Here is a 26,914-nt window from a genome sequence, read left to right on the forward strand (position 1 = left end):
CGGCGCAAGCCCGGGAGTGTTAGGCCACAGCCCCCCCGCCCCGGAAGGACGCGGCGCAGCGTCCGTGCGCACTCCCTTGGCTAGTTTTCCCTCCAGTTAGGTCAGAAAACCAGGGACCGGCGGCTCCGGCGCATCGCAGCGCTCGCCCCTAGAAGACAGACCAAAAAGCGGGGGAGGGAAAGAGCCGGGGTGTGCGCACGCGCACATGCGGGAGCAAGGATGGCCTAAAGAAAATGGCCCGGGAGTCCGGGACGGAGGGTTCAGACGCATGCGCACATCCGTAACTGATGCTGGCTCTCAGAGGCGCAGGCGGGGGGTGATGGCGCAGGTGCCTGCGCGCTGCGTCTCCCGAGGTAAACAGCGGCCTCCCGGCGGGGCGCGCGCTCCGGCCCTGCGCTAGCTCGCGTCTCCCCCCACCCTCTCCAGAACCACCTCCTACCCGCGCAGGCGCAGTGCGGGGAGCGCTTGACAGCCGAGCCAGCTGGGGGCCTGCGAGCGCTGTCAAGCGAGAAGGAGCCGGGTCGGGGCCGCGGAGCCCGCAGGGGCCCATCCAGGTGAGGAGACCCCGGGAGACCCCGTGAGCGCGGCGGCGGCGGGCCTCGGCCTCCAGGGCAGGTGTCACCCCCTGGGGGAGGGGTGCTCGGCGGGGCGGAGGGACGGGGAGCGCCTGCGCCTCTGCGCCGCGGGGCACGGAGCTCCGGGACTGGGGCCCCGGGTCCGCAGCGCCCCCCGATCCGGGGCGGCCGGAGAGGCGCCGGCCTGGGCCCCCGGAGTTCCCAGAATTCCCCGGTCCGGGGCGTCTAAAGGGCCCCCGGGACTTGGGGCTCCCCAGAGCTCACAGAGCCCCCCGACCTGGGCTGGAACCCTCCCAACCCGCGGGAGTGGGATGAATGGAAGGGGGGGGGGCTCAGGAAGGCTTCCTGGAGGAGGGGGCTTTGCCAGAAAGGAGAGGAATGGAGGCGGGGCCCGGGCCACCGAGGGGTGATGGAGGGGGAGGGGCAGCAGGCAGCCCCCACAGCTGTAAGTGCTCCAGACTGGGGAGGGGGCCTCGCACAGAGGTCCGGTGGGGGCGGAGTGAGCCCGGGAAGGAGCTGTCAGTCAGGACAGCGGCCACCCGGGCCCGGAGGGGAACAGCCGGAGAGTGAAGTTAGTGATTGGAAAGTGTGGACGCCCGGTGTAGGGGGGGGGGGGGGAAGAAGGCCCTGCTGGAGGCCCCGGGGGGGGCGGCAGTGCCTCGGCCCAGGTGTGGCTGGGCCCCTGGGGGTCAGGGCCAGGAAGCGGTCCAAGGGTGGGTGGGGCTCTGCCCCCGGGCCCTCTTCGGGGTTTCTGACGAGCTGCACCTGGGGTCTGGGGCAGGGAAGGGTGGGTGCCCTGCGGTAGCGGAGGCTGGGGCAGGTTCCCCCCGGGGAGCCCGAGTGGGAGGAGTGCGTAGGACCTCCCCCTGGCCGGCCCCCCGCCGTGCCCCGCCTCAGGCCCCCGAACGGGACCGCTGTTCTAGAAGGCCGGGATCCCGGTAGCCGCGGCGCTGTGCTCAGCCTCGTTCTCGCGGACTCCGGGCACCCACAGGCCCCCGGGGGGGGGCAGAGCCAGGGCGCCGGGCGGCTGGGACTGAGTGAGAGACGCGCTCCGGGCTCAGGGCCGGTCCAGGGCCGGTCTGAGACTGCTCTGGCCGGAGGCGCGTCTGCCCCGCGGACAGAACCCAGGGGACGCCGGAAAGCCTCGTGCTCCCATTTTCTTCCCCCAACGTGGTTCATGAAGAAACGTCACTGAAAAGTTCATTTTTATGGCCAGAAAAAGACTTTAAACATCCAGCCTGAGACGCCTGCGCCCCTGGGCCCCCGGGGGCCGCCCTTTGCTTGGCCAACGCCGCTGTGTGGACACCCTCCCGCCGGGGCTCCGCGGTCACTGATCCGCACCCACAGACCGGCCAGCGGAGCCGGGACCCAGAGGGGGGCTGGGCGGGGGCGGCTGAGCCGAGTTCAAATTCGGCCTCAGACCGAACGCTTCCTGTGTGTGTGACGAGGCCCGCGACCCGGCCGCCCCCAGAATATAAATAAATCTCGCGCGCACACACTCACACACACACACACACACACACACATCCACAATGCACACACACTCACACACATCCACAATGCACACACACACACACACACATCCACAATGCACACACACTCCATACACACACACATCCACAATGCACACACATACACACATCCACAATGCACACACATACACACACACACACACATCCACAATGCACACACACTCATACACACACATCCACAATGCACACACATCCACACACACACACACATCCACAATGCACACACAGTCACACACACACACATCCACAATGCACACACACTCACACATCCACAATGCACACACACTCACACACACACATCCACAATGCACACACATACACACACATAATCCACAATGCACACACACACATCCACAATGCACACACACACACACACATACATCCACAATGCACACACACACACACATACATCCACAATGCACACACACACACACACACATCCACAATGCACACACACACACATCCACACATACATCCACAATGCACACACACACACATACATCCACAATGCACACACACACACATCCACAATGCACACACACACACACACATACATCCACAATGCACACACACACACATACATCCACAATGCACACACACACACACATACATCCACAATGCACACACACACACATACATCCACAATGCACACACACACACATCCACAATGCACACACACACACACACATCCACAATGCACACACACACACACACATACATCCACAATGCACACACACACACACATACATCCACAATGCACACACACACACACACACACATCCACAATGCACACACACACACATCCACACATACATCCACAATGCACACACACACACATACATCCACAATGCACACACACACACATCCACAATGCACACACACACACACACATACATCCACAATGCACACACACACACACACACATCCACAATGCACACACACACACACATCCACAATGCACACACACACACACACACATCCACAATGCACACACACTCATACACATCCACAATGCACACACACACACACACACATCCACAATGCACACACACACACACACATACATCCACAATGCACACACACACACACATCCACAATGCACACACTCACACACATCCACAATGCACACACACACACACACACATCCACAATGCACACACACTCATACACACACACATCCACAATGCACACACATACACACATCCACAATGCACACACATACACACACACACACACATCCACAATGCACACACACTCATACACACACATCCACAATGCACACACATCCACACACACACACACATCCACAATGCACACACAGTCACACACACACACATCCACAATGCACACACACTCACACATCCACAATGCACACACACTCACACACACACATCCACAATGCACACACATACACACACATAATCCACAATGCACACACACACATCCACAATGCACACACACACACACACATACATCCACAATGCACACACACACACATACATCCACAATGCACACACACACACACACACATCCACAATGCACACACACACACATCCACACATACATCCACAATGCACACACACACACATACATCCACAATGCACACACACACACATCCACAATGCACACACACACACACACATACATCCACAATGCACACACACACACATACATCCACAATGCACACACACACACATACATCCACAATGCACACACACACACATCCACAATGCACACACACACACACACATCCACAATGCACACACACACACACACATACATCCACAATGCACACACACACACACACACATCCACAATGCACACACACACACATCCACACATACATCCACAATGCACACACACACACATACATCCACAATGCACACACACACACATCCACAATGCACACACACACACACACATACATCCACAATGCACACACACACACATCCACAATGCACACACACACACACACATACATCCACAATGCACACACACACACACATACATCCACAATGCACACACACACACACATCCACAATGCACACACACACACATCCACACATACATCCACAATGCACACACACACACATACATCCACAATGCACACACACACACATCCACAATGCACACACACTCACACACACACACATCCACAATGCACACACATACACACACACACATACATCCACAATGCACACACACTCACACACACACACATCCACAATGCACACACACTCACACACACACATCCACAATGCACACACATACACACACACACATACATCCACAATGCACACACACACACACACACACATCCACAATGCACACACACACACATCCACAATGCACACACATACACACACACACACATACATCCACAATGCACACACACACACACACACATCCACAATGCACACACACACACATCCACAATGCACACACATACACACACACACACATACATCCACAATGCACACACACACATCCACAATGCACACACACACACATCCACAATGCACACACATACACACACACACACATACATCCACAATGCACACACACACATCCACAATGCACACACACTCACACACACACACATACATCCACAATGCACACACACACATCCACAATGCACACACATACACACACATACATACATCTACAGTGCACACACACTCACACACACACACATCCACAATGCACACACATACACACACACACATACATCCACAATGCACACACACACACACACACATCCACAATGCACACACACACACATCCACAATGCACACACATACACACACACACACACACATCCACAATGCACACACACACACATCCACAATGCACACACACTCACACACACACACATCCACAATGCACACACATACACACACACACATACATCCACAATGCACACACACACACACACACACATCCACAATGCACACACACACACATCCACAATGCACACACATACACACACACACACATACATCCACAATGCACACACACTCACACACACACATCCACAATGCACACACACACACATCCACAATGCACACACATACACACACACACACACATCCACAATGCACACACACTCACACACACACATCCACAATGCACACACATACACACACACACATACATCCACAATGCACACACACACACACACACACATCCACAATGCACACACACACACATCCACAATGCACACACATACACACACACACACATACATCCACAATGCACACACACACACACACACACATCCACAATGCACACACACACACATCCACAATGCACACACATACACACACACACATACATCCACAATGCACACACACACATCCACAATGCACACACACACACACACATCCACAATGCACACACATACACACACACACACATACATCCACAATGCACACACACACATCCACAATGCACACACACTCACACACACACACACATCCACAATGCACACACATACACACACATACATACATCTACAGTGCACACACACTCACACACACACACATCCACAATGCACACACATACACACACATACATCCACAGTGCACACACCCACTGTCTCACACACACACACACACACACATCCACAATGCACACACATACACACACACACACACATCCACAATGCACACACACACACATCCACAATGCACACACACTCACACACACACACATCCACAATGCACACACATACACACACACACATACATCCACAATGCACACACACACACACACACATCCACAATGCACACACACACACATCCACAATGCACACACATACACACACACACACATACATCCACAATGCACACACACACACACACACATCCACAATGCACACACACACACATCCACAATGCACACACATACACACACACACACATACATCCACAATGCACACACACACATCCACAATGCACACACACACACATCCACAATGCACACACACACACATCCACAATGCACACACATACACACACACACACACATCCACAATGCACACACACACATCCACAATGCACACACACTCACACACACACACACACATCCACAATGCACACACATACACACACATACATACATCCACAGTGCACACACACTCACACACACACATCCACAATGCACACACATACACACACATACATCCACAGTGCACACACCCACTGTCTCACACACACACACACACATCCACAATGCACACACACACATACCTCCACAATGCACACACACTCACACACACACATCCACAATGCACACACATACACACACACACATACATCCACAATGCACACACCCACTGTCTCACACACACACACACATCCACAATGCACACACATACACACACACACATACATCCACAGTGCACACACACTCACACACACACATCCACAATGCACACACACACACACACACATCCACAATGCACACACACACACACACATACATCCACAATGCACACACACACACACATACATCCACAATGCACACACACACACACACATCCACAATGCACACACACACACATCCACACATACATCCACAATGCACACACACACACATACATCCACAATGCACACACACACACATCCACAATGCACACACACACACACACATACATCCACAATGCACACACACACACACACACACATCCACAATGCACACACACACACACATCCACAATGCACACACACACACACACACACATCCACAATGCACACACACTCATACACATCCACAATGCACACACACACACACACACATCCACAATGCACACACACTCATACACACACACATCCACAATGCACACACATACACACATCCACAATGCACACACATACACACACACACACACATCCACAATGCACACACACTCATACACACACATCCACAATGCACACACATCCACACACACACACACATCCACAATGCACACACAGTCACACACACACACATCCACAATGCACACACACTCACACATCCACAATGCACACACACTCACACACACACATCCACAATGCACACACATACACACACATAATCCACAATGCACACACACACATCCACAATGCACACACACACACACACATACATCCACAATGCACACACACACACACATACATCCACAATGCACACACACACACACACACATCCACAATGCACACACACACACATCCACACATACATCCACAATGCACACACACACACATACATCCACAATGCACACACACACACATCCACAATGCACACACACACACACACATACATCCACAATGCACACACACACACATACATCCACAATGCACACACACACACATACATCCACAATGCACACACACACACATCCACAATGCACACACACACACACACATCCACAATGCACACACACACACACACATACATCCACAATGCACACACACACACACATACATCCACAATGCACACACACACACACATCCACAATGCACACACACACACATCCACACATACATCCACAATGCACACACACACACATACATCCACAATGCACACACACACACATCCACAATGCACACACACACACACACATACATCCACAATGCACACACACACACATCCACAATGCACACACACACACACACATACATCCACAATGCACACACACACACACATACATCCACAATGCACACACACACACACATCCACAATGCACACACACACACATCCACACATACATCCACAATGCACACACACACACATACATCCACAATGCACACACACACACATCCACAATGCACACACACTCACACACACACACATCCACAATGCACACACATACACACACACACATACATCCACAATGCACACACACTCACACACACACACATCCACAATGCACACACACTCACACACACACATCCACAATGCACACACATACACACACACACATACATCCACAATGCACACACACACACACACACACATCCACAATGCACACACACACACATCCACAATGCACACACATACACACACACACACATACATCCACAATGCACACACACACACACACACACATCCACAATGCACACACACACACATCCACAATGCACACACATACACACACACACACATACATCCACAATGCACACACACACATCCACAATGCACACACACACACATCCACAATGCACACACATACACACACACACACATACATCCACAATGCACACACACACATCCACAATGCACACACACTCACACACACACACATACATCCACAATGCACACACACACATCCACAATGCACACACATACACACACATACATACATCTACAGTGCACACACACTCACACACACACACATCCACAATGCACACACATACACACACATACATCCACAGTGCACACACCCACTGTCTCACACACACACACACACATCCACAATGCACACACATACACACACACACATACATCCACAATGCACACACACACACACACACATCCACAATGCACACACACACACATCCACAATGCACACACATACACACACACACACACACATCCACAATGCACACACACACACATCCACAATGCACACACACTCACACACACACACATCCACAATGCACACACATACACACACACACATACATCCACAATGCACACACACACACACACACACATCCACAATGCACACACACACACATCCACAATGCACACACATACACACACACACACATACATCCACAATGCACACACACTCACACACACACATCCACAATGCACACACACACACATCCACAATGCACACACATACACACACACACACACATCCACAATGCACACACACTCACACACACACATCCACAATGCACACACATACACACACACATACATCCACAATGCACACACACACACACACACACACATCCACAATGCACACACACACACATCCACAATGCACACACATACACACACACACACATACATCCACAATGCACACACACACACACACACATCCACAATGCACACACACACACATCCACAATGCACACACATACACACACACACATACATCCACAATGCACACACACACATCCACAATGCACACACACACACACACATCCACAATGCACACACATACACACACACACACATACATCCACAATGCACACACACACATCCACAATGCACACACACTCACACACACACACACATCCACAATGCACACACATACACACACATACATACATCTACAGTGCACACACACTCACACACACACACATCCACAATGCACACACATACACACACATACATCCACAGTGCACACACCCACTGTCTCACACACACACACACACACATCCACAATGCACACACATACACACACACACACACACATCCACAATGCACACACACACACATCCACAATGCACACACACTCACACACACACACATCCACAATGCACACACATACACACACACACATACATCCACAATGCACACACACACACACACACATCCACAATGCACACACACACACATCCACAATGCACACACATACACACACACACATACATCCACAATGCACACACACACACACACACATCCACAATGCACACACACACACATCCACAATGCACACACATACACACACACACACATACATCCACAATGCACACACACACATCCACAATGCACACACACACACATCCACAATGCACACACACACACATCCACAATGCACACACATACACACACACACACACACATCCACAATGCACACACACACATCCACAATGCACACACACTCACACACACACACACACATCCACAATGCACACACATACACACACATACATACATCCACAGTGCACACACACTCACACACACACATCCACAATGCACACACATACACACACATACATCCACAGTGCACACACCCACTGTCTCACACACACACACACACATCCACAATGCACACACACACATACCTCCACAATGCACACACACTCACACACACACATCCACAATGCACACACATACACACACACACATACATCCACAATGCACACACCCACTGTCTCACACACACACACACATCCACAATGCACACACATACACACACACACATACATCCACAGTGCACACACACTCACACACACACATCCACAATGCACACACATACACACACATACATCCACAGTGCACACACCCACTGTCTCACACACACACACACATCCACAATGCACACACACACATACCTCCACAATGCACACACACACATCCACAATGCACACACACTCACACACACACATCCACAATGCACACACATACACACACACACATACATCCACAATGCACACACCCACTGTCTCACACACACACACACACATCCACAATGCACACACACTCACACTCACACACACACACATCCACAATGCACACACATACACACACACACACATACATCCACAATGCACACACCCACTGTCTCACACACACACACACATCCACAATGCACACACACTCACACTCACACACACACACATCCACAATGCACACACATTCTCACACACACACACACATCCACAATGCACACACACTCACACTCACACATCCACAATGCACACACATACACACACACACACATACATCCACAATGCACACACCCACTGTCTCACACACACACACACATCCACAATGCACACACACTCACACTCACACACACACACATCCACAATGCACACACATACACACACACACATACATCCACAATGCACACACCCACTGTCTCACACACACACACACACATCCACAATGCACACACATCCACAATGCACACACACACACATCCACAATGCACACACATACACACACACACACATACATCCACAATGCACACACCCACTGTCTCACACACACACACACATCCACAATGCACACACACTCACACTCACACATCCACAATGCACACACATACACACACACACACATACATCCACAATGCACACACCCACTGTCTCACACACACACACACACATCCACAATGCACACACACTCACACTCACACATCCACAATGCACACACATACACACACACACACACATACATCCACAATGCACACACCCACTGTCTCACACACACACACACATCCACAATGCACACACACTCACACTCACACACACACATCCACAATGCACACACATACACACACACACACACACATCCACAATGCACACACATACACATACATCCACAATGCACACACACACATCCACAATGCACACACACTCACACACACACACGGGTAACTTTTCGACATGAATCATTGCAAAATCTTGTGTCCATTTCCCTCTTCCTCCACCCCTCCCCCAAAGCCACATTTTCAGTGTTTGCCGCCACAGCTGGAATATAAAGTCGTGGCTGCCGCCTTTAAGGGGAGGGGAGGGTCTCTGGCACTGTTACAATTGTAGCAACGAGGACCCTTCCGGTGGGGAGTGCCCCCCCAGTGACGTGCGCCTCTTTCAGGTGCGGCCATGGGGAAGTCCTTCTCCTACCTGCCTCTGCCCTCGTGTAAAGACGACGGCTACGATGGGATGACGCCGTCCGAGAGCACGCGGAACGGCCTCATTCACTCCGAAGGCCACAGCGAGGACGCCAGGAACGGGGACGTCTCCCAGTTTCCCTACGTGGAGTTCACGGGCAGAGACAGCGTCACTTGCCCCACCTGTCAGGGGACGGGAAGGATTCCCCGGGGTAAGTCGTCGCCTGTTTTTTCTCCCCCTGCCCCAGAACGGACGGTTTTCGGGGAAGCCCCCACGTCTGCCCGGGCTGGAGGGCCCTCAGCGAGAAAGGCCCCGAGCTTTCGGCTGGCGGCGGGCCGGCTCTGTGCCAGGCCCGGTGATGGGCACGCTGGCGGCGGGCCGGCTCTGTCCCAGGCCCGGTGATGGGCACGCTGGCCGCGGGCCGGCTCTGTGCCAGGCCCGGTGATGGGCACGCTGGCCGGGGGTGCCGGGCCCACCCAGCCGGAAGGAGAAGAGAGCTCCTGCTCTCCTGGAGAGTCACATGGGTCACTTGGGGAGGGAGCACTTCCTGTGGGGGGAGATGGATGGGCTCCCACAGTTAGGAACATTTAATCCTGGAAAATGAAACTTAAACTAGAAAACTGGAGCCCACCAGGACGTCCAGGGGTAACGGAGGGCGAGCTCCTCTTCCCCCAGGGGGGCCTTCCCAAGTTAAATGGTCCCATTCAGTTGGAGATCTCAGCCTAACAGCCCTACTGAGGGCCTAGAAACTCCCAAGGCCTCGAGGCTAAAAATCTCTGCCGAGGTCCCAAACAGGAATATGCCCGCCAAAGAAGCTCTCTCCTTGGCAAGGCTGCCTGCCAGGACTTTTGCCCTCTGTGAAGATAGTCTCTTCTCAATGCTAACCTTTGCCATTTTCCTGGCAGGACCTTGCCACTAAGAAGTCGTCTTCCTAGCAAAGCTGGCTCCTCGGGGCCAGTAAAAGTCCCTTTTGGGGGTTCGGGAATTCTTGGGATTCCCCACCCCAATTCTCACACCTTTCTCTGCCACAAGCTCCCCAGAATGACTCTGGGAGGGTTATGGGCAGGAAGAGGACGGACATGTCACTACCAGAAGTAAGTCGCCCCTAGTGGAGCCTGGCAGAAGAATTAGCAGAGGCCTGGGCTAGTGTTATCCATCCTACCCGAGAGCTGTGTGGAGGCTGGTAGACTTGTGTGAAGTGGGATGTAAAAAAATTAGCCAAAAATTAGAAAAGACGTGAAAATTAATTTAAAAAAAGAAGAGAAGGAATTGTGAGAAGTGGATGGACCTTGGGCGTCCACAGTTATGAAAATGGAATTGGAGAAATGAAAGTTAAATTTGAAAACTGAAACCCAGGAGGACATCAAAGAATAATCAGGGGTGGAGTTGATCTTCCCAAAAGAATGTAAGCTCCTTGGGCAGGGAGACTTCAGCCCTGGGGTAGGGGCCTGAGATTTGAAAAGAATCTTGTGTTCTCTGCCTTTAGCCCTCCTCTGCTAGCTTCCCCTTTCTGGAAAGGAAACTCCTTGGGGCAGGGCCTGGCCAACTTCGGGAACATCCATTTAATGGAGATTCTGGAGACCGTCTGCAGGACAGGAAAGAAAATGCTGCCTTTGGCGTTTCAGACGGAAGTCTGCTCCCCCAGGCTCCCCTTCCTGCAAGAATGTAAAATAATCAGGGAGTCGGAGGGTGCTGGGAGCAGAAAAGTTTGTGAGCCCTCGTGTTCCTGTGGGAAGGGAGGCTGATTGTGGGGTGCTGGGTTAGGGGGGAAAGGGGGCTGCCACTCAGGGAAGGACCTCGGGCTCCAGGTGAGGGCAAAGAGAATGTGGTCCTCAGTGGCAGGAGCAAGAATGAGCCCATGCTCATTGTGTGTGTGTGAGTGAAGTACAAGTGTGTGTATGTGTGAGGGTGAGTTTGTGTGTGAGAGTGACCACAGAAAGATGGAGGTGCCGGTGCTCAGGCACAGAAATGTCGCATCTGCTGACTGAGCCGCTGTGGGCAGTGGGGGAGGCGTTGAGGGTCTCCCTAACACCAGGGACCCAGAGGATGATTCCCTTAACAGAAATAGGAGCTATAAAAAATAATAATAATAATTAAAAAAAAAAAAAAAGAAGAAGAAGAGGCTTGGGGAAAGACAATATATGATTACTATATTTTCCTGTTTGAAAGACTATAGATGGAAGAGGGAATGAATAGACTGGTTTCACAGGACCACAAAGGACAAGATGGAGCAATAGATAGAATATAGGCCTGAGATCAAAAGGAAAACCATCAAATAAAACAAATACTAAAGAAATAGGAGCTTTTGGGGTTCTGCATTGTTCGTCCCACTCTGTACTGCGGTGGGTTCCCCAGAATAAAAAGTGACTACTTAACTTCTAGCTCATAAAATTCCTGCTACGAATACATTGGCAAATCGGGGACCTTTTCCAACTCCTCTGTCCTCTGTTCACCATTTAAAGCCCTTCTCTCCCGGCCCTGGTGTGGGGTTGAAAGCTGATTGCTCAATCATGAGTGTGGAGAGTGTGGTTTTATGTTTGCCTTTTCCTATCCAGCCCCTGCTGCGTGCTCAGTAAAGCCACGTTGATTGGTTGCCTTGGATTTCCTTGGGAGAGACTCACATTTAGGGCTTGTCTCTGGGTTGTGGACATTTTAGGCACTTCTTTAACGGGGATTCACATGACTGTCCTGAAGAAATCTCCAGTGCAGTTGTGCGCCTTAGACCAGAAAACCCGATTTGATTTCCCTGTGGCTGCATTTAAGCAGTGTTCCCTTTCTTCCTTATTGACATTATTTGTGTCTTTTCCACTTCATTCTGGAAGCTTCCCTTCCCTCTGGGACATGTGTCCAACCACACCTGCCTTTCCCTCCTCCCTGGGTTGCCTAGCTCCGAGATGGAGTGGTTGCCCCCAAACCTCAGCGTCCCCCTGGATTTTGTCTCTGGAGGCTGGAAGGTAGTGGCCAGGAGGAAGCCGCCATCCCTGCTCCCAGAGAGAAGCTGTTTGCCTCCTCCTCCTTGGCCGAGTGCATCTCCCGGCCGGGGCACCACTGCTGGGGCGCGGCCCGCCATCCCCTAGCCTGGCATACAGGAGACTTTTTTTTACATAGTATTTTAGTTTTCCAAATACAGGCAAAATGAGTTTTCTCCATTGACCTTTGCAAAACCTTATGTTCCATACTTTTCTCCCTACCTTCCCCTCTTCCCCAAGCAATCCGACGCTCACTGGGCAAAATCCTTTTCGGGTAATTTGCTAAGGTTGGTTTACACTGAGAAGCCCCCAGCGGGCTGGGCCCAGAAGGGCATTAGCCAAGATTTGGGGTTCAGACTTGTCTTTTATTAGCCTTCTGAGGTGGGAGGCTGGGGAGATTAAAGGGAGATTCAACAGAGGGCGGTGATTACCCCCCAGGCCAAGATCTCCAATTGAACTGTAGGGAGTTTCCTCTAGGAGGGTGGGGCCCCTCCCAGAGGCTCAAAACCACCGGGCCGCCAAAGAAGACCCTTTACATCCAAAGTAGGTTAATCACCTGGGACTCTTCTAAACATTCCCATGTTTACTGTGCTACATAAGAAAAATCAGATTAAAAGGGGAAAAATAAAACAACAACAAAAAGGTGAAAGTCCTGGGCTCTGACCCACACTCAGCCTCCACAGTTTTCTCCCCAGATGTCATGGCTCTCTCTGTCACAAATCTGCTGGAAGTGTCCCCCCTCCCTTAGGAAGGACTGCTGATTTCTTGGAAATGGTCTCAGATAGAAAGGTGCCCCGGCTTTGGACATATCCCTCCTCCGGCCTCGCTTGGCCCCCCACCAAGCACAAGCAGGGGGACAGAGGGCTCCTGTGGAGTGGGAGGAGGGGACGGCCAGGGCGAAGGCTGGCCCTGGGTGGGGGTGAGAGGACCCTGTTTGTGCTCCCCCACCCTCCAGGCTTGTCTAGGGGTGACTTAGGAGGGGAGTGTCGAACCTCCTGGGCCTGATGTCTCAGGCCTTGGTTAGTTCCTGCTTTCACTCCCAGGGGCCTTGATTTACATATGACCATTACACAACCATGTGCTCAATACTGATCCTCCAAGCCTGACTTTTTATTTCCAATCCAGCAAAAAGCAGAACCAAGGCCGGCCTGTGGCAGCCTTGGGGGTCCCACATCCACTTTTCCAATGCTGATTTTCTGAAGGAGTGAAGGCCGGGAAAAATGAGAGTGTGATGGTGGGTAAAGGCCGGGGCCTGTGGCACAGGCCAGCAAGGTTCGGGGGCCCCTGCCGGGCCCAGGGACCAAGCTAGGGGAAGGCAAGGAGACAGGGCCTGATTGATGCGGTTCCACTGGTAGAGAGTTGATGTGAGAATCCCCTCCGGGTAGCACAGGTCCAATGTGAAAGAATTCACAAACCCAAAACCCGAATGTGGCAAGAAAAGGGATTTTTATTGGCACGGAGAAGCCAGCTTGCTTGGAAGACACTCCTCAGTGGCAAGGTCCTGTCAGAAATAACAAAAGGTTATCACTGAGAAGAGGGTCTCTTCACAGCGGGCAAGAGTCCTGGCAGGAAGCTGGGCCAAGGGGTTCCTTGGCAAGAACCTGCTTCAGACTTCTGCAGAGATTTGGGGGTTCAGAACTGTCTTTTACAGGAGTTTGAGACTCCATTCAAAATTCCCCAATGTTGTCAGTGCCCCAGGCCCAGATTTCCAGTTGAAAAGAAAGGATTTATTTTGGAGTTTCAAGCTCCACTCAGTAGGAATATCAGGCCCAGATCTCCAACTGAATAGGACTACTTAACTTCCAGCTACTGGGAGTGGTCCTGGGCTAATCCTCAACTCAATAGAGGGTGCAGCTAGTCCCAGGGTTTCCAACTGAATGAAACCGTTCACCCCCAGAAGTCAAGGGGCACATAACTTGCATCATGATGGCTGGGGGTAGGGAGGGGGGATTTCGGGTAGGAAACTCCACCAGAGGGCTCCAGGGATAGACTTGAATGGGCTCTGAAGGCATAATTGGCAGAATGGCACCGGATTAGACATAGGGGTGAGAGTGAGGGGTCGGGCTGGATACTGGGGCTGGGAAGCAGTGACCCCCTGAAAATAAGAAGGGGGAGCATTGGAGGAACAGAAAATACGTCTGATTGTGGACCCTCTTACTGGAAGCTGTCTACAAGACATAAGCGGGTAAGCTTCAGGGAGCTTACAGTTCATTAATGGGAAACAAGATGGAATCAGGTAAAAACCGCAGTTTGCTAACTGTCTCACTGGGCATTGATCAGGTTAACTGCGAGAGTTCAGAAGGGGATCAGGCAGACTTGACACGGTGATCTCAGGGCCAGGGAGATGGTGAAAACAAGGCTTCCTAGGCAGAAATCATATTTCAGTATGCCTGTTTTCTTCGGCAGTCCTCCATTATATCGTGTGCATTTAAAACATTGTCGTGAGATGGCGCCCGGGAGCTTCCCCTCCCTGCCCAAGGGATCCCTGACGTAGAAGGCCGATTCCTTCTTGGCTTATTGTTTGAGCGTCTTTTGAGAATCTAAAAATTCTTAGTTTCACATTATATTTTTATATGCTTAATAGAAAAGTTGATACTTTCCATTTCATTTATTTATTTGGGAAAATATCTTGTTGATGGCACAAATTTGAGTTCTTTATCATTTTTATGATATTTTAGAGTAAGACCCCTTTGCAGAAACCCTTAATTAACCTTTGCTCACTTGTTTTCATTAGCGGAGGATCACAGTGACGTGTCTTCATGTAACTTGTAACTTATAACATGTAACAGGCTGTTAGCCTGTTAAAATAGAATTTCCTTGGTCTGTCCCAACCCAGCACTGCAATGGTGCTTTACTATGTTTCTGTTTAGCCATTTAAGCTTGTTTTTAAAGTGTTTCTCATCTTTATTTATAGGCCAGGAAAATCAGCTGGTGGCATTGATTCCGTATAGTGATCAGAGACTAAGGCCAAGAAGAACGTAAGTAGCTACTGAAGCAAGCGTTCTATGTTTGTAGGAAAAATTGCTCTGACTGAAATTGTCTCCCAGAAAAGTAGGATGGTTGTGTAGAGCTTGGTGGCAAGCATTGGGGGGGGGGGGGCATTACCTTAGGGTATGTATATTGTACGAATTTCCGGCCTGCTGGGCTTTGTGCACATCTGTTTGGTAATCCCTTGATGTTGGTAGGGGCTGAGGGAACAGGATCCCCTCGAATGTGTGGGAAAAACACCAAAAAACTGCCCCAGGACTATTTAATCATTCTGGTCACATTTATTGACCACCCATCAAGTAAAACATCACAGCACCCGTGAAAATGTGTCTGCCCCCATGAGGTTAGTATCTCCCAGTAGCAGCTTAGGGCCAAGCACTGTGCTGAGTCCTTCTGCAAATGTTGATTCATTTGATTATAGCTTGGTTTAACCCAAAGCGAATTCATGAACCAGTTGTGAGCTCTTTGTCCTTCTGGGGAAGATCATCTTCTCCTCCGGGACTTTTGGTCTCCTTCCTGGAGTCCCAGAGCCCTGATGTCAGCCCGGCTCCTTCCCTGCCAGAAGCCCCAAGAAGGCCGAGCCGTTCTCAGGGCCAGGGTTCCCCCCCCTTCCTCTCTCTGGAGTCCCTGGGGACTCCTGAGAAGCAAAGACATTGTGCAAGGCCCTGCGGCCCAGCTGCGGCTGTGCCCTTGTGACAGATGCTCAGGGGCTTTCCTTCTGCCCTAAACCCCATCTGTCTTTCATGGGCTGGGTGGTTTCCCCACACTTTGAACTTTAACCAGACAGATGGAAGTCCCAAGGACAGCTCCGCCTTCTTCTCTTCTCACTCAACTCACAATGTGGGTTTCAATTCTCATTAGCTCTGGGTGACCTTGTGGATCCCAAACAGATTGAGGGCAGCAGGGCTGGGGATGAGAGGGGGCTGCTTTGTGGGGGGCTAGTTATCTCCATCATTGGTTCTCCCCTCTCCCCCCAGCTCCTGGGCTGTGGCTGCTCTGGAGCAGTTGTAATCCCTGTCTTCATTCCCATGTCACCAACTTTCCCCCCAAAACCCGGCCCTCTCCTGAGCTTCCCTAAGGATCCCCCCCTCTGGTGGGCCAAGATTCTGGCCTCAGTGCCATCCACATCCAGTCATCTGGCATATCTGTCAGCCTTTGCCCTTGGGCTTTCCTCCCTTCCTATGGCTGCAGAGATCAGACCCCATCACCTCTCACCCACACTGCTGCACTGGCCTCCACCTGGCCTCCCAGCCTCCCGGCCTCTCCCTCATAGGCTACCTGAGCTGCCTGGCACACGTCCTGATTGGTGAGCTCGAGGGGCTGCTCAAATCCTGTTTCACCCTTTTCTCATCCTTTTTAGTTTCTGCTTTTATTTGACACTTATTACTTTATGTAATTGTTAATACCTAGTATTCATATGTCAGATTTATGTACGCATGAACATTAATGGTTGTTAGTAGAAGCCTTCCAAGTTCTTATTAGGGGGTGCGTGATTGCAAAAGGGTGGCGTTCACTGACTTAAAGCTGTGATGTGACCGCTCCTCCAGGCCAGTTTAAAGAAAAGCAAACCGCTCAACGATAGATCTTCAAAGATGAAAGCATAAAACTGAAAGAGCCTGCGTTAGATACTACAGCAGAGGATGCTGCATTTAATGGGGGTTTTTTCCAGAGGTTGGGGGTCCACATTTGTAATTTAGTGTACCGCTAATTCAGATGGCTAGATCCTGGGTCATTAGCTAGTGACAAGTCACTCGTCCTCCCTAAGGGTCACATATGATGTATAATATTAAATTTTAATCTGTTTAAGATGCTAGGAAAGGGTAATCTCATTTCAGTGGGAAAGGTTATTTGTGAAATTTTAACACTGGGCATAGCAATATTTATTCACCAGGCATAAATTATATTGCCCTTAAATGCTTTAATAAAATGTACTTGAGCATTCTTTTTTTTTTTATTAACTCTTAAAATATTTACTGTACACTTATACATTAATCAAGAAGCCATTTAAAAAATTGAAATCTCTTATGAGTTGAACATTTAATTTTACCCCATGCTAAACTCAGGATCAAATTTATTATAGATATTTAGAGTGAGCAGAAAATGGCCCTGAGTCTTGTTTTGCAGTGGACGGATGAGATGGGAAGGGCCGAGCATCAAGGAGAAGGGAGAGCCTGGCGCTGTGATCCCAAGAGCCTCGGGGGCCCCTCGGCCCCCGCCTGTCTGCACTGGAGAGTCCAGTTTTAATTGGAATTTTGTTGTTCACAGATTGGGTTAAAAAGATCAGAATGCGAGAAAAATGGATGTGGGTCCGTGCAGCCAGTCTGTGGCAGGCCTCGGGTCTAAATTGCCCTTTCTTTGTGATTCCAGAAAGCTTTACGTGATGGCATCTGTGTTTGTGTGTCTGCTGCTTTCTGGGCTGGCCGTTTTCTTCTTGTTTCCCCGATCCATCGATGTGAAATACATCGGGGTGAAGTCCGCGTACGTCAGCTACGACGAAGCAAAGCGCGTCATCTACTTAAATATCACGGTGAGTGCAGACCCTGGCGCTGAATCTCTCACTTTGCTTCCATGGGTGTGTGTTCCCATGTGTTTCCCCGGGGTCTCATCGGGCTAGGGCAGGGCAGCCACAGGACCGGGAGGTAAGGCCGGAATCAGGAAGGCTACCGTTCCCATCCAGCCCCCCTCCGAGAGCCACCAAGTCCAGGGTGTGAAAGGGGGATCCTCTGCTCTTTTGTCACTCTGTGCTCCTGACAGACACGGGGTCCCTCCCCTCCCAGCCTTCCCCTTGGCTGCCTCCTCTCCAGGAACGCTCTCCTTCCTGAACAGATCACAGACATCCTGACTTTCTATTATCTCCCCTTGTCCAGGAAGCCTCTTTGTCTCTTAATTTAGTACCTTCAGTTACTTTTTATTTATCCCGTATAGTTTGTATTTATATATCTGTTTGCCCGTTAGATAGTGATCTCCTTAAGGGAAGGGACAGTTTTCTGCCTCTTTCCATGACCTCAGTGCTTAAGGCAGTGCCTGGCACATAGCAGGTGCTTAATAAATGTTTTTGGAGTGGATCATTACTATAGATATACATTTAAATCTGTTTATGTTTCTATCCTTTTTTTTTTTTTTTTAATTCATTTTTCCAAATTATCCCCTCCCTCCCTCCACTCCCTCCCCCCGATGACAGGCAATCCCATACATTTTACATGTGCTACAATATAACCTAGATACAATACATGTGTGTAAATACCATTTTCTTGTTGCACATTAATTATTAGCTTCCGAAGGTACATTTAACCTGGGTAGACAGACAGTAGTGCTAATATATTACATTCAATTCCCAGTGTTCCTTCTCTGGGTGTAGTTATTTCTGTCCATCATTGATCAACTGGAAGTGACTTGGATCTTCTCTATGTTGAAGATTTCCACTTCCATCAGAATATATCTTCATACCACATTGCAGTGTACAGCGATCTTCTGGTTCTGTTCATTTCACTCAGCATCAGTTGATTTAAGTCTCTCCAACCCTCTCTGTATTCCTCCTGCTGGTCATTTCTTACAGAGCAATAATATTCCATAACCTTCATAGACCATAATTTACCCAACCATTCTCCAATGGATGAACATCCATTCATCTTCCAGTTTCTAGCTACAACAAAAAGAGCTGCCACAAACATTTTGGCACATACAGGTCCCTTTCCACTCTTTAGTATTTCTTTGGGATATAATCCCAATAACAGCAATGCTGGGTCAAAGGGTATGTACAGTTTGACAACTTTTTGGGCACAGTTCCAAATTGCTCTCCAGAATGGTTGGATTCTTTCACAACTCCACCAACAATGTATCAGTGTCCCAGTTTTCCCACATCCCCTCCAACATTCATCATTATTTGTTCCTGTCATCTTAGTCAGTCTGACAGTGTGTAGTGATATCTCAGAGTTGTCTTAATTTGCATTTCTCTGATCAATAGTGATTTGGAACACTCTTTCATATGAGTGGAAATAGTTTCAATTTCATCATCTGAGAACTGTCTGTTCATATCCTTTGACCATTTATCAATTGGAGAATGGCTTGATTTCTTATAAATTAAAGTCAATTCTCTGTATATTTTGGAGATGAGGCCTTTATCAGAACCTTTAACTGTAAAAATGTTTTCCCAATTTGTTACTTCCCTTCTAATCTTGCTTGCATTAGTTTTGTCTTTTTGCTAATATCTTATTTAAGATTTTAGCATCAATATTCATTAAGGAAATTGGTCTATAATTTTCTTTCTCAGTTTTCGCTCAACCTGGTTTAGGTATCAGTACCATGTCTGTGTCATAAAAGGAGTTTGGTAGGACTCCTTCATTCCCTATTTTTTCAAATAGTTTATATAGCATTGGGGCTATTTGTTCTTTAAATGTTTGGTAGAATTCACATGTAAATCCATCTGGTCCAGGGGATTTTTTCCTGGGGAGTTTATTAATAGCTTGTTCTATTTCTTTTTCTGAAATGGGACTATTTAAGCAATTTATTTCCTCCTCTGTTAATCTAGGAAGCCATATTTTTGGAGGAAGTCATCCATTTCACTTAAGTTATCAAATTTATTGGCATAAAGTTGGGCAAAGTAACTCCTTATTATTTCTCTAATTTCCTCTTCATTGGTGAAAAGTTATGTTTCTATCCTTGCTGTCTGCCCTGTTAAATATAATATTCTTTCTATTTAAATCCTTAGCACTTTGTATAAACACATGGTAGCTCTTAATAATTACTGATCAACTGGTCAGTCTGAAAAGATAAGTTGCACACAGCAGGTGAAGGCTTTCACAGAACTTTGCATTTACCAACAGGGAGCTAAGGTAGCTTCATAAGGAGCGGGGTGACCTGGTCAGGTGGTTTGCTGGTTATTTGGAAAATGGATCAGAGGAGACTTGTTGAAGCCATTCAGCACTGTCAGCCCCTTTGTCGAGGAGGGTTTCACCTGGAGAGGCTGCCAGTTGCCCAAGCTCTCATAGGTATTAAGTTGAAGAGCCTGGGCTCTTGTTCATGTGACTGCTCCCTGCTGCCTTGCAGCCATCTTGATGATCACCTTTTATGTGGATTCCTCTCTATGTATGGAGCTGGAGCACATCGGTGGGCACCATTTACAGATATATCTTGTTGCTTCATACAAATGGCGCCATCATGAGTGATCTTATTTAGCCTATTGGGGATTCCTGCTCTCCATTTTCCTTGTAGCTGGAAACCTAGATCATCAGCTTCTGGATGGCAGTACCCATGGGTGATCTTCCCAAACTCTCTTGGAATAGTGTTTTACAAAGGCACTTGATCAGTGAATGAATTTTATTTTTTAAATTTTTTCAAATAATAGTTTTTTATTTTCAAAATATATACAGAGATGGTTTTCAACATTCATCCTTACAAACTTTTCTCCCTCCTTGCCCTCCACACCTCCCATTAGAAAGCAAGTAATCCAGTACATGTCAAATACGTACAATCCTCCTATACGTATTTCCACATTTATCATGCTACACAACAAAAATCAGATCAAAAAGGAAAAACAAATGAGAAAGAAAAAAACAAGCAAGCAAACAACAACCAAAAGGTGAAAATGCGATGTTGTGATCCACATTCAGTTCCCACAGTCTCTCTCTGGGTGCTGATGCCTCTCTCCATCGCAAGTCTATGGGAACTGGCCTGAATCATCTCATTGTTGAAAAGAGCCACGTCCATCAGACTTGATCATCAGATAATCTTGTTGTTACTGTGTACGATGTTCTCTTGATTCTACTCATTAATGAATGAATTTTAGAGGCCAGTTTGAGACGATTAAGTTTCCTTCCTTGTCTTTGCAGAACACACTCAATATAACAAACAACAACTATTATTCTGTGGAAGTTGCAAACATCACAGCACAAGTCCAGTTTTCAAAAACCGTTATTGGAAAAGCACGATTAAATAATATTACCAATATTGGACCACTGGATATGAAACAGGTGGGAACTAAACTTTGTTAAATTTATAAGAAATGTAAGTGATTCCTAACTTGATTTTTTTAATATATCACAGACTCTTTAAAAGATGGTTTTAAATTTCTCTAATAGCTTCTTTTAATTATTCTTAATTGCAAACAAATATGTATCATATATATAACTGAGGCAGTTGGGGTTAAGTGATTTGCCCAGGGTCACACAGCTAAGAATGTTAAAAATTTTGGAAATTATACTTACCCTCATTTTAATCCTTTTTTAATCCCCTTTTTATCTTTCAGATTGACTACACAGTTCCTACCGTCATAGTAGACGAAATGAGCTATATGTTGTAAGTGTGGATTCTTTTAAAATCAATAATATGAACATACTTTAAACTAACCTTGATCTCATTCCTGTATGATGTTTTTTGTCTTCAGAATTGTATTTTAGAGTTCTCATCTGTCACATTACGAGCTTTTTGTTAACTACCCACCTGACTGCTCGGTGACACAGGGTGGTGGGAAAGCCCTGAGTAGTGTAGCCCACCCCAGAGAGGGGGCCTGCTTGGAGTCCAGAGTCCTCCGTGCTGGGCAAGCCCATCTCCATGGGTGTGGGAGTTTCCAGACCAGAAAGTCCCCTGATGGTGACATCCCAGCTCCAGATGTTTTTTTAAGAAAGATAAAAGCCGTTCCCAGGGGCTGCCTGAGAAGTCCATGTGCACCCAGTTCCTTTGGAGGACTGACCTATCAAAGCATTCAGATGGCTAAGGCCCCTGGGGGAGGATGGTTCGGTGACGACTCCTGTGTGTGTGCCCCCCTAGGGTGGGAGGGCCTCAGAGGGAGAGGAGGGCCCACAGGAGCTCCTTTTACTGATGCCCTTTCCTCCATGTGCTCTTCCACAGTGACTTCTGCACGCTGCCCTCCATCAAGGTCCACAACATCGTGGTCATGATGCAGTAAGTGTCCTGGCTGGGGGTGATGGCTCGAGGATCCTTCCCGTTCCTTCCATCACTGGCTGGTCCTTTCAGTGACAGAGGATATATGGCTCCCCTGGGTCTTCCTTAGAGCTTTAGGACCCTCCCTGTGCAGCCTGACCAGTCTAGTGGTCAGGAGGCAGCTAGGATGAGCCTCAGCCTTGCTCAGCTCAGACGGGCCACGGTCCTGGGGGCTGGGCCCCACTTTGTGGGACTTCCACAACACAGAGCAATGCAGGCCCCTGTGCGGCTCAAGGCCTTGTGCTTTGGGAGCCATCTGGCTCATTAACCCTTCCTGAGCCACAAGGAGGGATCCAGATCTCTCAGAGAGGGCTCATGAAAGAGAGATGTATTCTGTGAAAACGGGAAATAATCTCCTGAGCCCAAATAGCATTAAAGAAGAGATCAGAGAAATGACAGTAGAACATCAGAGAGGTCGATGATGGGGATAAGGACATAACGCATTGTGTGGGATGTGGCCAGAATGGCTCTTGTGTCTTTGAGATACCTGCCTTTACCACAGAAAAGGACAAGAAGAATAAGTTGGTTCTGCAGGCCGTGTTGGCTCAGCGGGTCGTGTTGGTTCAGTGGGCCATGTTGGCTCATCCAGCTGTATTGGTTCCACAGGCCATGTTAGGTTAGGAGGTCATATTGATTCTTTGGGCCATGTTGGCTCATCCAGCTATATTGGTTGTGTGGGCTGTGTTGGTTCAGGAGGCCATGTTGGTTCAGAGGGCCATGTTGGCTAAGCGGGCTGTATTGGCTCAGTGACTGCTCCGTTGATCCCTTTTTGTGGAAAGCACACCTTGTTGGCCACCAGCCCCAGGGCTTTGAGTGGGATGGTTCCCGGTTTGCTCTTCGGGTAAGTGCCCAACACGGACCATGTGCTTTCCTGCCTCATACTTGCTTTTCTTTTGAAAGGGTGACTGTGACAACCACCTACTTCGGGCACTCTGAGCAGATCTCCCAAGAGCGCTACCAGTATGTCGACTGTGGAAGAAACACTACCTATCACCTGGGCCAGTCGGAGTACTTGAACGTGCTGCAGCCGCCCCAATAGACGCTGCGGGAGGGATGCTTGCGGCCTCGCTCAGCCCGTGTCACCCGCCACGAGCAGACCTGTCTTAGGGGTACAGTTAAAAACATGTAGGAGCGCTCTTGCTGAAACTTCTCCTCTATTGTGGTGTTGTATTTATACTCATAGCCGACATTAACGTAGTGCTCTAGGGCTCACCAGGCGCTTCCCATAGATATTGTTTGTGTCCGTTGGTCGTCCCGACCACCCTGCACGGTCATTGCGCAGGAGTCTTCATCCCCATATCACAGAGGAGCCGGCTGAGTCTCGGAGACATCCTTGGCCCAGTTGTGGCCGTAAGGAGAGGAGTTGGTGTTTAGGCCGGGCCCCTACTGATTTTGGGTCACACCCCTCTCTGAGACTCCATTTGGCTCTACCTGAAACTTTCCCAGAAGGGCTCATTCGAAAAGCCTGAGACTGGCTCTAGGACAGTCAAACTGGCAGCTTGGGAGCGTTATCACAGAGACCAGTGTTTCTGAACGTTTTAAATTCAAGTATCTCATCCCAAATCAATGTAAAGACACGAGCCCGCCATTTAAAACATTCTTATCAGGGGACAGGGGGTTTTACCTCTGTTGTCACATGGAAGGAACTCTGGAGACCCTGGGAGGCGGTCAAAAAGGGACAGTGCACACGGTCTAGCCCAACCCCCTCACCTAGGCAGGATCCGCACCAGATTCTCTGGCCCCTGGGCCAGCATTTTTTTCACTCCTGAACTCCTGAGGTGTGAAAGTTCATTTTTTAGCTTTTCATATATTATATTATGTCAAGCTGGTTGATGCTCTAACAGATTTGTAAAAAAACAAAATGAATTTTGCAAAATTCTTAATCTGAATTTCTCTGAGGTCCCTAGGATGAATTATCAGGTTCATCAGTGTCTTTTCCCATTTTTTGTTGAGATTTTGCAGGATTTGTGTGATCTTCACCCATCGATATAATCAATAGTTGCCTGAACTAGGCTGTAAATAATGGAGCTATAGTTTTATTAGAAGTACAGCTTGATTCTCAGTGAAGAACTGAGTCAGCTAATTCTGAAGTAGCTTGTGAAACAAATCCAAGACCTCTTACTTTCACGCTGTCATTAGATGCCTGTGAAATGGAGATAACATGGGAAAGCTTTAGAAAAACCCTTGCTTCTCCTTACATGTTAACCTCAAAGGCACCTGGGATCTGTTGTGTAACAGAAAAAAGCTCGCTGTGGTCAAGACACATTAAGGGATACTGCCTATTATTAAATAATTGGAATCAGTCTTTTGTGTTTTAAAAAGAATTACAAATCAAATTGTGTTTTAGCTAA

General features: G+C 48.8%; 1 protein-coding gene across 1 annotated transcript; it reads left to right on the plus strand.

Annotated features, from left to right (window-relative positions):
- Window positions 1–26,914, plus strand: TMEM106B (transmembrane protein 106B). The gene is made up of 8 exons (XM_074267628.1): window positions 1–554; window positions 11,651–11,878; window positions 17,551–17,614; window positions 19,992–20,151; window positions 23,453–23,593; window positions 23,869–23,918; window positions 24,471–24,524; window positions 25,464–26,914. Exons 2-8 carry the CDS (start codon window positions 11,659–11,661, stop codon window positions 25,600–25,602), a joined length of 828 nt encoding a protein of 275 aa, XP_074123729.1. The 5' UTR covers window positions 1–554; window positions 11,651–11,658; the 3' UTR covers window positions 25,603–26,914.

The sequence above is a fragment of the Sminthopsis crassicaudata genome, chromosome 5 (assembly GCF_048593235.1).
Source record: "Sminthopsis crassicaudata isolate SCR6 chromosome 5, ASM4859323v1, whole genome shotgun sequence".
NCBI lineage: Eukaryota > Metazoa > Chordata > Mammalia > Dasyuromorphia > Dasyuridae > Sminthopsis > Sminthopsis crassicaudata.